The sequence below is a fragment of the Petromyzon marinus genome, chromosome 72 (genome assembly GCF_048934315.1).
Source record: "Petromyzon marinus isolate PM22_M1 ecotype Great Lakes invasive population chromosome 72, UKy_Petmar_22M1.pri1.0, whole genome shotgun sequence".
Taxonomy (NCBI): Eukaryota; Metazoa; Chordata; class Hyperoartia; order Petromyzontiformes; family Petromyzontidae; genus Petromyzon; species Petromyzon marinus.
The window spans coordinates 1,785,136-1,798,412 of NC_133738.1; the positions used below are offsets into that span (position 1 = coordinate 1,785,136).

The 13,277-nt window shown below is 55.9% G+C and overlaps 1 protein-coding gene across 4 annotated transcripts in view; it reads right to left on the reverse strand.

Annotated features, from left to right (window-relative positions):
* NR6A1 (nuclear receptor subfamily 6 group A member 1) overlaps positions 1-13,277 on the reverse strand; it is a 52,748-nt gene that overhangs the window by 21,721 nt on the left and 17,750 nt on the right. For 3 of the 4 annotated variants that reach the window (XM_032980634.2, XM_076055644.1, XM_076055645.1), the window contains exons 5-7: positions 11,209-11,407; positions 7,476-7,537; positions 6,563-6,684 (exon numbers count right to left, since the gene is read on the reverse strand). In XM_032980634.2, coding sequence (XP_032836525.2) covers positions 6,563-6,684; positions 7,476-7,537; positions 11,209-11,407 — 383 coding nt within the window. Of the gene's footprint in view, positions 1-753; positions 1,066-6,562; positions 6,685-7,475; positions 7,538-11,208; positions 11,408-13,277 lie in introns of those variants that run through there. The other variant, XM_076055646.1, reaches the window with a different exon arrangement.

Below are 13,277 nucleotides of genomic sequence, written 5' to 3' on the forward strand. Positions count from 1 at the left end.
AACTTAAGCGTGACTCTGAAAAAAAAACACAATGTTTTAAATCGGAAATAAAATCGCAGTCTGTCAATTGGATATTTTACCCCCCCCCCAAATCGTTCAGCCCCTGTGCTACACTTTCAGCAGTGACACAGAGGAATCTCAGCCACGTAGCAGCAGCAGCAGCATAGCGCACCCTGCTGGCGGGTAAGGCGATGTGCGTCTTACGGCGGCCCTGAATGGCTGCAGGACCACGTGATGGGCCACAGCGGGGACCTGGGTGGGGAGGTAACGGAAGCGACGCGCCAGGAAGGTTCCAGAAAAGGGGGCGTGGCCGAGGGCGGAGCCAAGCCACGCCCACGGTATCGGAGGCGCGCGGGCGAGGTTGTTTGTAGTGGGGATTCACCCCGTCCCCACCTAACCCCCCCCCGCCCCGCCCACCGGTCTTTCTTCTCGGCCTGGCGATATCCGAGACGGTGATAAGAGTCAGGCGGTCTTACCCGCTGGCCCTGCCCTGGAACCGGAGTCGCCTATTGCGGCGGGCCCCAACATTAGTTTTGTTTCTGGTGCACCAGGAACAGCTTTCGCCGAAGGCAATTCGTTTTAAATTTTCGATTTAAAGCTTTCGTGACTGCAGGGATTCATCTCCTTTGGTTCTTTCGGTAAAGTCGCCGCCACCACCACCGCCGCCACCACCACCACCACCGCCACCACCGCCACGTAGAATGAGAATAAATTGACAAGATAAAACAACGCGATAATATTCCCGCGACGTTTCGGCCACAACACGAGCGGCCCTCGTCAGGTGAAGGGGGACGAGACCGTCTGGTAGGACAGCGCTGGAGTGAGAGAAAGCCACGCTGAGATCACGACCCTTCAAAAGCTGTGCGTAAAGAAAAACAACACAAAGCGCCTTGAAAAAAGGCGATTTGTGTTCTGTTCACGGACCGGGGCGGGGGCGACGTCCGTTACCCACACTCACAGCGGCCACCCGGAAGGGGGTGGGTGGGTGAGATGGGTGGGGTGGGTGGGGGTTAGCGCTTGTGGGCTTTATACCGGCACCACGTGACTGGGGCTGAGCGCGGTGACCTGGGGGGGGGGGGAAAAAGAAGCGCGGGCGGTCATGGCGGATAATGAAATAGCGGGCGGCCATGGCGGATAATGAAATAGCGGGCGGCCGTGGCGGATAATGAAATAGCGGGCGGCCGTGGCGGATAATGAAATAGCGGGCGGCCGTGGCGGATAATTAAATAGCGGGCGGCCGTGGCGGATAATTAAATAGCGGGCGGCCGTGGCGGATAATGAAATAGCGGGCGGCCGTGGCGGATAATGAAATAGCGGGCGGCCTTGGCGGATAATGAAATAGCGGGCGGCCGTGGCGGATAATGAAATAGCGGGCGGCCGTGGCGGATAATGAAATGGCGGGCGGCCGTGGCGGATAATGAAATAGCGGGCGGCCTTGGCGGATAATGAAATAGCGGGCGGCCGTGGCGGATAATGAAATAGCGGGCGGCCGTGGCGGATAATGAAATAGCGGGCGGCCGTGGCGGATAATGAAATAGCGGGCGGCCGTGGCGGATAATGAAATAGCGGGCGGCCGTGGCGGATAATGAAATAGCGGGCGGCCGTGGCGGATAATGAAATAGCGGGCGGCCGTGGCGGATAATGAAATAGCGGGCGGCCGTGGCGGATAATGAAATAGCGGGCGGCCGTGGCGGATAATGAAATAGCGGGCGGCCGTGGCGGATAATGAAATAGCGGGCGGCCGTGGCGGATAATGAAATAGCGGGCGGCCTTGGCGGATAATGAAATAGCGGGCGGCCGTGGCGGATAATGAAATAGCGGGCGGCCGTGGCGGATAATGAAATAGCGGGCGGCCGTGGCGGATAATGAAATAGCGGGCGGCCGTGGCGGATAATGAAATAGCGGGCGGCCGTGGCGGATAATGAAATAGCGGGCGGCCGTGGCGGATAATGAAATAGCGGGCGGCCGTGGCGGATAATGAAATAGCGGGCGGCCGTGGCGGATAATGAAATAGCGGGCGGCCGTGGCGGATAATGAAATAGCGGGCGGCCGTGGCGGATAATGAAATAGCGGGCGGCCGTGGCGGATAATGAAATAGCGGGCGGCCGTGGCGGATAATGAAATAGCGGGCGGCCGTGGCGGATAATGAAATAGCGGGCGGCCGTGGCGGATAACGAAATAGCGGGCGGCCGTGGCGGATAATGAAATAGCGGGCGGCCGTGGCGAATAATGAAATAACGGGCGGCCATGGCGGATAATGAAATAACGGGCGGCCATGGCGGATAATGAAATAGCGGGCGGCCGTGGCGGATAATGAAATAACGGGCGGCCATGGCGGATAATGAAATAGCGGGCGGCCGTGGCGGATAATGAAATAGCGGGCGGCCATGGCGGATAATGAAATAGCGGGCGGCCATGGCGGATAATGAAATAGCGGGCGGCCGTGGCAGATAATGAAATAGCGGGCGGCCGTGGCGGATAATGAAATAGCGGGCGGCCGTGGCGGATAATGAAATAGCGGGCGGCCGTGGCGGATAATGAAATGGCGGGCGGCCGTGGCGGATAATGAAATAGCGGGCGGCCGTGGCGGATAATGATATAGCGGGCGGCCGTGGCGGATAATGAAATAGCGGCCGGCCGTGGCGGATAATGAAATAGCGGGCGGCCATGGCGGATAATGAAATAGCGGCCGGCCGTGGCGGATAATGAAATAGCGGGCGGCCATGGCGGATAATGAAATAGCGGGCGGCCATGGCGGATAATGAAATAGCGGGCGGCCGTGGCGGATAATGAAATAGCGGGAGGCTTGGCCACGCGGGGGGGGGGGGAGGGAGGGGGTGGTAGTGAAATAAGCGGTCGGATTCTGACGTCTCGTAAGGAGCGCGCACAACGCTGATCCCGTGAGGGGCTCGTGCTCCCACGAGGACTCCCAACGCCGCCGCTGATCTGATGAGGAGGTCGGAGCCGGGCCTGTGACGTGAGCGGCGGGGAGCGGCCGTGAAACACACAGACGGTGGACGAAGCTTCGCCCGCCCGCCCGCCCGCCCTCCGTGCGGCCCCGGTTCCTAACGGGCCACGGGGACCAGTTACCGGTAACCGGGGGGTCTCCCGGTGGTCCGGTGGTCCGGGAGACCCCCCCCCCCCCCGCCTGGACTACAGGGGGGAGGGATTTTATTCGGGAAGCGTTGACACCGTCGGGACGCGGGTTAATAAACGGAGACGCCTCCCAAGCCCCCGGGCGTCTCCGATTCGGTCGCTACGCGCGGCGCGGTTTAAAAAAAATTAACAAACGGCCACGATTCGCAATTTTTTTTTATTTTTTACTGATGACGAACCCGATCGGTCATGGGTACCCCCCCCCCCACCCCCATTAGGTCGCTAATTACGCGTTGGCTAAACCGCCCCCACAACGTCGCGCGGGAAGAGGGAACGGTCAAGAGTGACCTCATCGCGTAAACCACACTCCCTCCCTCTCATAATGTAAACACTCACCCCGAGCCCTCAACGATGGTGGTAGTAGTGATGGTGACGATGTCGATGATGGTGGTAGTGGTGGTGACGATGTTGATGATGATGGTGGTAGTAGTGATGGTGACGGTGGTGGTGGTAGTAGTGGTGGTGACGATGTTGATGATGGTGGTAGTAGTGATGGTGACGATGTCGATGATGGTGGTAGTAGCGATGGTGACGATGTTGATGATGGTGGTAGTAGTGATGGTGACGATGTTGATGATGATGATGGTAGTAGTGATGGTGACGATGTTGATGATGATGGTAGTAGTGATGGTGACGATGTTGATGATGGTGGTAGTAGTGGTGGTGACGATGTTGATGATGGTGGTAGTAGTGATGGTGACGATGTCGATGATGGTGGTAGTAGCGATGGTGACGATGTTGATGATGGTGGTAGTAGCGATGGTGACGATGTTGATGATGATGATGGTAGTAGTGATGGTGACGATGTTGATGATGGTGGTAGTAGTGATGGTGACAATGTTGATGATGGTGGTAGTAGTGATGGTGACGATGTCGATGATGGTGGTAGTAGTGATGGTGACGATGTCGATGATGGTGGTAGTAGTGATGGTGACGATGTTGATGATGGTGGTGGTAGTAGTGATGGTGACGATGTTGATGATGATGGTAGTAGTGATAGTGACGATGTTGATGATGATGGTAGTAGTGATGGTGACGATGTTGATGATGGTGGTAGTAGTGGTGGTGACGATGTTGATGATGATGGTAGTAGTGATGGTGACGATGTTGATGATGATGGTAGTAGTGATGGTGACGATGTTGATGATGATGGTAGTAGTGATGGTGACGATGTTGATGATGGTGGTAGTAGTGATGGTGACGATGTTGATGATGATGGTAGTAGTGATGGTGACAATGATGATGATGGTGGTAGTAGTGATGGTGACGATGTCGATGATGGTGGTAGTAGTGATGGTGACGATGTCGATGATGGTGGTAGTAGTGATGGTGACGATGTCGATGATGGTGGTAGTAGTGATGGTGACGATGTTGATGATGGTGGTAGTAGTGATGGTGACGATGTCGATGATGGTGGTAGTAGTGGTGGTGACGATGTCGATGATGGTGGTAGTAGTGATGGTGACAATGACGATGATGGTGGTAGTGGTGGTGACAATGACGATGATGGTGGTAGTGGTGGTGACGATGTCGATGATGGTGGTAGTAGTGATGGTGACGATGTTGATGATGATGGTAGTAGTGATGGTGACGATGTTGATGATGATGGTAGTAGTGATGGTGACGATGTTGATGATGGTGGTAGTAGTGATGGTGACAATGTTGATGATGGTGGTAGTAGTGATGGTGACGATGTCGATGATGGTGGTAGTAGTGATGGTGACGATGTCGATGATGGTGGTAGTAGTGATGGTGACGATGTTGATGATGGTGGTGGTAGTAGTGATGGTGACGATGTTGATGATGATGGTAGTAGTGATGGTGACGATGTTGATGATGATGGTAGTAGTGATGGTGACGATGTTGATGATGGTGGTAGTAGTGGTGGTGACGATGTTGATGATGATGGTAGTAGTGATGGTGACGATGTTGATGATGATGGTAGTAGTGATGGTGACGATGTTGATGATGGTGGTAGTAGTGATGGTGACGATGTTGATGATGATGGTAGTAGTGATGGTGACGATGTTGATGATGATGGTAGTAGTGACGGTGACAATGATGATGATGGTGGTAGTAGTGATGGTGACGATGTCGATGATGGTGGTAGTAGTGATGGTGACGATGTCGATGATGGTGGTAGTAGTGATGGTGACGATGTCGATGATGGTGGTAGTAGTGATGGTGACGATGTCGATGATGATGGTGGTAGTAGTGATGTTGCTGATGGTGCTAGTAGTGATGATGATGATGATGTTGTTGATGGTGATGTTAGTGGTGATGGAGGAATGAGGATGTGGTGGCCATGGGTTGCTAGGAACTGGGACCCGGTAGTAGTGATGGTAATGTTGGTGATGTTGATGATGTTGATGTTGGTGATGTTGATGGTGATGATGTTGATGTTGGAATGAGGACGTGGTGGCTGCTACGAACTGGGACCCCGTAGTAGTGATGGTGATGCTGGTGATGCTGGTGATGCTGGTGATGCTGGTGATGTTGGAATGAGGACGTGGTGGCTGCTATGAACTGGGACCCCGTAGTAGTGATGGTGATGCTGGTGATGATGTTGGTGATGTTGATGATGTTGATGGTGATGATGTTGGTGATGATGATGATGATGATGTTGATGGTGATGTTGGAATGAGGACGTGGTGGCTGCTACGAACTGGGACCCGGTAGTAGTGATGGTGATGTTGGTGATGATGTTGGTGATGATGATGATGTTGGTGATGATGATGATGATGTTGGTGATGTTGATGATGTTGTTGATGAAGGAATGAGGACGTGGTGGCTGCTATGAACTGGGACGTGGTAGTAGTGATGTTGATGTTGGTGATGATGATGATGATGATGTTGATGGTGATGTTGGAATGAGGACGTGGTGGCTGCTACGAACTGGGACCCGGTAGTAGTGATGGTGATGTTGGTGATGATGTTGGTGATGATGATGATGTTGGTGATGATGATGATGATGTTGGTGATGTTGGAATGAGGACGTGGTGGCTGCTACGAACTGGGACCCGTTAGTAGTGATGGTGGTGATGTTGGTGATGTTGGTGATGTTGATGATGTTGATGGTGATGTTGGAATGAGGACGTGGTGGTTGCTACGAACTGGGACCCGGTAGTAGTGATGGTGATGCTGGTGATGGTGATGTTGGTGATGATGATGATGATGTTGATGATGATGATGTTGGTGATGTTGGTGATGATGATGATGTTGGTGATGTTGGTGGTGATGTTGATGATGGTGATGTTGATGGTGCTGTTGTTGGTGATGATGTTGATGATGATGATGATGTTGGTGATGTTGGTGGTGATGTTGATGGTGATGTTGGTGGTGATGTAGTCAGCGAGCAGTGTGGTTTTTGGGGGGTGTGGGGTTGGTGGGGGTGTTGGAGCCTCACCCTGGTTGAGGTAGCTGATGACCTTGAGGAAGGCGAACTCCTCACGAGTGACGTGCAGGAGCTGCATCCTGCGGAACAGGAAGATCATCTTCTCCACCACCTCCATGCCCTCCTCGGGGAAGCTGCCGTGGCCACGGAGGGAGGGAGGGTGAGAGGAGGGAGGGGGAGAGGAGAAGCCATCAATACCAGACGTCACCACCACAGCCATCGCCAGTCACCACCACAGCCGTCACCACCAGCGTCACCACCAGCGTCACCACCACCAGCGTCACCACCACCACAGTCACCAGCGTCACCACCACCACAGTCACCAGCGTCACCACCACCACAGTCACCAGCGTCACCACCAGCGTCACCACCAGCGTCACCACCAGCGTCACCACCAGCGTCACCACCAGCGTCACCACCAGCAGTCACCACCACAGTCACCACCACCACAGTCACCAGCGTCACCACCACCACAGTCACCAGCGTCACCACCAGCGTCACCACCAGCAGTCACCACCACAGTCACCACCACCACAGTCACCAGCGTCACCACCACCACAGTCACCAGCGTCACCACCAGCGTCACCACCAGCAGTCACCACCACAGTCACCACCACCAGTCACCACCACCACAGTCACCACCAGTTACCAGCGTCACCACCGTCACCAGCGTCACCACAGTCACCAGCGTCACCACCACCACCACAGTCACCACCACCACAGTCACCACCACCACAGTCACCACCACCAGCGTCACCACCACCACAGTCACCACCACCACAGTCACCACCACCACCACAGTCACCACCACCACCACAGTCACCACCACCAGCGTCACCACCACCACCACAGTCACCACCACCACCACAGTCACCACCACCACAGCCACCCTCATGCACCAGGGGCGGCCTCCACCCCTCGTCACCTGTTGATGGTGCTCTGCTGTGGAGTGTAGCGTGACGTCAGTTGCCCCACCTCCCCGAACACCTGCACAGCGGCACACAGCAGCAGCAGCAGCGTCAGCCAACAGCAGCAGAGCCATCGTCAGCGAGCGAGCTAGCGGGGGACTAGCGGGAGAGTGAGCGAGCTAGCGGGGGACTAGCGGGAGAGTTAGCGAGTGAGCGAGCTAGCGGGGGACTAGCGGGAGAGTTGGCGAGTGAGTGAGCTAGCGGGGGACTAGCGGGAGAGTTGGCGAGTGAGCGAGCTAGCGGGGGACTAGCGGGAGAGTTGGCGAGTGAGCGAGCTAGCGGGTGAGCTAGCTGGTGAGTGAGCGAGCTGGTGAGTGAGTGGGTGAGTGAGCGAGCTGGTGAGCAAGCTAGCTGGTGAGCGAGCTAGCTGGTGAGCGAGCTAGCTGGTGAGCGAGCGAGCTGGTGAGCTAGCTGGTGAGCGAGCTAGCTGGTGAGCGAGCTAGCTGGTGAGCGAGCTAGCGGGTGAACTAGCTAGCGGGTGAACTAGCTATCTGGTGAGCGAGCTGGTGAGCGAGCTAGCTGGTGAGCGAGCTGGTGAGCGAGCTAGCTGGTGAGCGAGCGGGTGAGCGAGCTAGCTGGTGAGCGAGCTAGCTGGTGAGTGAACTAGCTGGTGAGCGAGCTAGCTGGTGAGTGAGCGAGCTAGCTGGTGAGTGAGCGAGCTAGCTGGTGAGCGAGCTAGCGGGTGAGCGAGCTAGCGGGGTGAGCTAGCTAGCTGGTGAGCTAGCTGGTGAGCTAGCTGGTGAGCGAGCGAGCTGGTGAGCGAGCTAGCTGGTGAGCTAGCGAGCTGGAGAGCGAGCTAGCGGGTGAGCGAGCTAGCGGGTGAGCGAGCTAGCGGGTGAGCGAGCTAGCTGGCTGGTGAGCTAGCTAGCTGGTGAGCTAACTAGCTGGTGAGCTAGCTAGCTGGTGAGCTAGCTAGCTGGAGAGCGAGCTAGCTAGCTGGTGAGCGAGCTCGCTAGCTGGTGAGCGAGCTAGCTAGCTGGTGAGCGAGCTAGCTGGTGAGTGAACTAGCTGGTGAGTGAGCTAGCTGGTGAGTGAACTAGCTGGTGAGCGAGCTAGCTGGTGAGCGAGCTAGCTGGTGAGCGAGCTAGCTGGTGAGCTAGCTGGTGAGCGAGCTAGCTGGTGAGCTAGCTGGTGAGCGAGCTAGCTGGTGAGCGAGCTAGCTAGCGAGCGAGCTAGCTAGCTGGTGAGCGAGCTAACTGGTGAGTGAGCTAGCTAGCTGGTGAGCCAGCTGGTGAGTGAGCTAGCTGGTGAGCGAGCTAGCTGGTGAGCGAGCTAGCTGGTGAGCGAGCTAGCTGGTGAGCGAGCTAGCTGGTGAGCTAGCTAGCTGGTGAGCTAGCTGGTGAGCGAGCTAGCTGGTGAGTGAACTAGCTGGTGAGCGAGCTAGCTGGTGAGCTAGCTAGCTGGTGAGCTAGCTGGTGAGCGAGCTAGCTGGTGAGTGAGAGAGCTAGCTGGTGAGCGAGCTAGCTGGTGAGCGAGCTGGTGAGCGAGCTAGCTGGTGAGCGAGCGGGTGAGCGAGCTAGCTGGTGAGCGAGCTAGCTGGTGAGTGAACTAGCTGGTGAGCAAGCTAGCTGGTGAGTGAGCGAGCTAGCTGGTGAGTGAGCGAGCTAGCTGGTGAGCGAGCTAGCGGGTGAGCGAGCTAGCGGGGTGAGCTAGCTAGCTGGTGAGCTAGCTGGTGAGCGAGCGAGCTGGTGAGCGAGCTAGCTGGTGAGCTAGCGAGCTGGAGAGCGAGCTAGCGGGTGAGCGAGCTAGCGGGTGAGCGAGCTAGCTGGCTGGTGAGCTAGCTAGCTGGTGAGCTAACTAGCTGGTGAGCTAACTAGCTGGTGAGCTAACTAGCTGGTGAGCTAGCTGGTGAGCGAGCTAGCTGGTGAGCTAGCTGGTGAGCGAGCTAGCTGGTGAGCTAGCTGGTGAGCGAGCTAGCTGGTGAGCTAGCTGGTGAGCGAGCTAGCTGGTGAGCTAGCTAGCTGGTGAGCTAGCTGGTGAGCGAGCTAGCTGGTGAGTGAGAGAGCTAGCTGGTGAGCGAGCTAGCTGGTGAGCGAGCTAGCTGGTGAGCGAGCTAGCTGGTGAGCGAGCTAGTGAGCGAGCGAGCTAATGGGTGAGCGAGTGGGTGAGTGAGCTGGTGAGCGAGCGGGTGAGCGAGCTAGCGGATGAGTGAGCGAGCTAGCGGATGAGCGAGCTAGCTGGTGAGCGAGCTGGTGAGCAAGCTAGCTGGTGAGCGAGCTGGTGAGCGAGCTGGTGAGCGAGCTAGCTGGTGAGCAAGCTAGCTAGCTGGTGAGCGAGCTAGCTGGTGAGCTAGCTGGTGAGTGAGCGAGCTAGCGGGTGAGCGAGCTAGCTGGTGAGCGAGCTAGCTGGTGAGCGAGCTGGCTGGTGAGCTAGCTAGCTGGTGAGCTAGCCAGCTGGTGAGCTAGCCAGCTGGTGAGCGAGCGGGTGAGCTAGCTATCTGGTGAGCGAGCTGGTGAGCGAGCTAGCTGGTGAGTGAACTAGCTGGTGAGCGAGCTGGTGAGCTAGCTGGTGAGCGAGCGAGCTAGCTGGTGAGCGAGCGGGTGAGCGAGCAAGCTAGCTGGTGAGTGAGCGAGCTAGCTGGTGAGCGAGCTAGCGGGTGAGCGAGCTAGCGGGGTGAGCTAGCTAGCTGGTGAGCTAGCTAGCTGGTGAGCTAGCTAGCTGGTGAGCTAGTGCGTGAGTGAGCGAGCTAGCTGGTGAGCGAGCTAGCTAGCTGGTGAGCGAGCTAGCTAGCTGGTGAGCGAGCTAGCTAGCTGGTGAGCTAGCTGGTGAGCGAGCGAGCTAGCTGGTGAGCGAGTGGGTGAGTGAGCTAGCTGGTGAGTGAGCGAGCTAGCTGGTGAGCGAGCTAGCTGGTGAGCGAGCTAGCTGGTGAGCGAGCTAGCTGGTGAGCGAGCTAGCTGGTGAGCGAGCTAGCTGGTGAGCGAGCTAGCTGGTGAGCGAGCTAGCTGGTGAGCGAGCTAGCTGGTGAGCGAGCTAGCGAGCGAGTGGGTGAGCGAGCGAGCTAATGGGTGAGCGAGTGGGTGAGTGAGCGGGCTGGTGAGCGAGCTGGTGAGCGAGCGGGTGAGCGAGCTAGCGGATGAGTGAGCGAGCTAGCGGATGAGTGAGCGAGCTAGCGGATGAGTGAGCGAGCTAGCGGATTAGTGAGCGAGCTAGCTGGTGAGCAAGCTGGTGAGCAAGCTGGTGAGCAAGCTAGCTGGTGAGCGAGCTGGTGAGCGAGCTAGCAGGTGAGCGAGCTAGCAGGTGAGCGAGCTAGCAGGTGAGCGAGCTAGCAGGTGAGCGAGCTAGCAGGTGAGCGAGCTAGCAGGTGAGCGAGCTAGCAGGTGAGCGAGCTGGTGAGTGAGCGAGCTAGCGGGTGAGCGAGCTAGCTGGTGAGCGAGCTAGCTGGTGAGCGAGCTAGCGGGTGAGCGAGCTAGGTGGCGAGCGAGCTGGCGAGCGAGCTGGCGAGCTAGCTGGCGAGCGAGCTAGCTGGCGAGCGAGCTAGCTGGCGAGCGAGCTAGCTGGCGAGCGAGCTAGCTGGCGAGCTAGCTAGCTGGTGAGCTAGCTAGCTGGTGAGCTAGCTAGCTGGTGAGCTGGCTGGCGAGCTAGCTGGTGAGCTGGCTGGTGAGTGAGCTAGCTGGTGAGCTAGCTAGCTGGTGAGCTGGCTGGTGAGCTGGCTGGTGAGCTGGCTGGCGAGCTGGCTGGTGCGCCACTGGCCTGCCTGGAGTGCACGGTGAGGGCCGACAGCAGCACCAGCTCCGGCCAGGTGTTGGCCAGCAGCCGCGTGTGGTCCGGCACCGGTAGCTCGGGGAAGAGCGGCAGTCGGCGCACCCACGCCACCAGGCGGCACAGGAAGTCGTCCGCCAGTCGGCACAGCGATGCCAGCAGCTCCACGTGGGTCACCGCTACGCCGCCGCTGTCGGTGCCATCCGGGAGAGGGGAGGGGAGGGGTCGAATCGCACGACTGATGTCACCGTCGATGACCGTCGCTCTTGCTGGTGGCAGGAAAGTAGCGTGTGTGGTGTGTAGTAGTGTACAGTGTAGTGTGCAGTGTAGTGTGCAGTGTAGTGGTGTGTGCAGTGTAGTGTACAGTGAAGTGTGCAGTGTACAGTGTAGTGTACAGTGGTGTACAGTGTAGTGTGCAGTGTAGTGTACAGTGTAGTGTGCAGTGTAGTGTGCAGTGTAGTGTGCAGTGTAGTGTGCAGTGTAGTGTGCAGTGTGACGTGTACAGTGGTGTACAGTGTGTAGTGGTGTACAGTGTAGCGTGTGTGGTGTGTAGTAGTGTACAGTAGTGTAGTGTGTAGTGTGCAGTGGTGTACAGTGTAGTGTGTGCAGTGTCGTGTGTACAGTGTAGCGTGTGCAGTGTATAGTGGTGTACAGTGTAGCGTGTGTGGTGTGTAGTGGTGTACAGTGGTGTACAGTGTATAGTGGTGTATAGTAGTGTAGTGTATAGTAGTGTACAGTGTAGCATGTGTGGTGTATTAGTGTACAGTGTATATTAGTGTACAGTGTATTGTGGTGTGCAGTGTAGAGTGGTGTACAGTGTATAGTGGTGGACAGTGTAGCGTGTGTGGTGTATAGTAGTATGCAGTGGTGTACAGTGTTGTACAGTGTAGCGTGCGTGGTGTATAATGGTGTAGTGTAGTGTGCAGTGTATAGTGGTGTACAGTATGGCGTGTGGTGTATAGTGGTGTACAGTGTAGCGTGTGTGGTGTATAGTAGTGTACAGTGTATAGCTGTGTACAGTGTAGCGTGTATGGTGTATAGAAGTGTACGGTGTGTAGTGGTGTACAGTGTAGCGTGTACAGTGGTGTACAGTGTAGCGTGTGCGCTGTATAGTAGTGTACAGTGTATAGTGGTGTACAGTGTATAGTGGTGTAGTTTAGTGTACAGTGTAGTGTGCAGTGTAGCGTGTGGCGTACAGTAGTGTGCAGCGTAGTGTGTACAGTGTATAGTGGTGTAGTGTAGCGTGTGTGGTGTATAGTAGTGTACAGTGTATAGTTGTGTACAGTGTAGTGTACAGTGTAGCGTGTGTGGTGTACAGTGTAGCATGTGGCATATAGTAGTGTACAGTGTATAATATAGTGGTGTACAGTGTAGCGTGTGGAGTGTATAGTAGTGTACAGTGCGTAGTGATGTACAGTGTCTAGTGGTGTACAGTGTAGCATATGGGGTGTATAGTGGTGTACAGTGTATAGTGGTGTACAGTGTATAGTGGTGTACAGTGTAGCGTGTGGGGTGTATAGTGTACAGTGTATAGTGGTGTACAGTGTAGCGTGTGGGGTGTATAGTAGTGTACAGTGTATAGTAGTGTGCAGTGTATAATATAGTGCATAGTGGTGTACGGTGTATAGTGGTGTACAGTGTAGCGTGTGTGGTGTATAGTGGTGTACAGTGTAGCATGTGGGGTGCATAGTAGTGTACAGTGGTGTAGTGTATAGTGGTGTACAGTGTAGCATATGGGGTGTATAGTGGTGTACAGTGTAGCGTGTGGGGTGTATAGTAGTGTACAGTGTAGCGTGTGTACGGTGTATAGTAGTGCAAGTTGTATAGTAGTGTACAGTGTATAGTGGTGTACAGTGTAGCGTGTGTACGGTGTATAGTAGTGCACAGTGTATAGTGGTGTACAGTGTAGTAGTGTACAGTGTATAGTGATGTACAGTGTATAGTGGTGTACAGTGTACAGTGGTGTAGTGTATAGTAGTGTATAGTGGTGTACAGTGTGTAGTGGTGTAGTGTAGTAGTGTAGTGTGTAGTGATGTACAGTGTATAGTAGTGTACAGTGT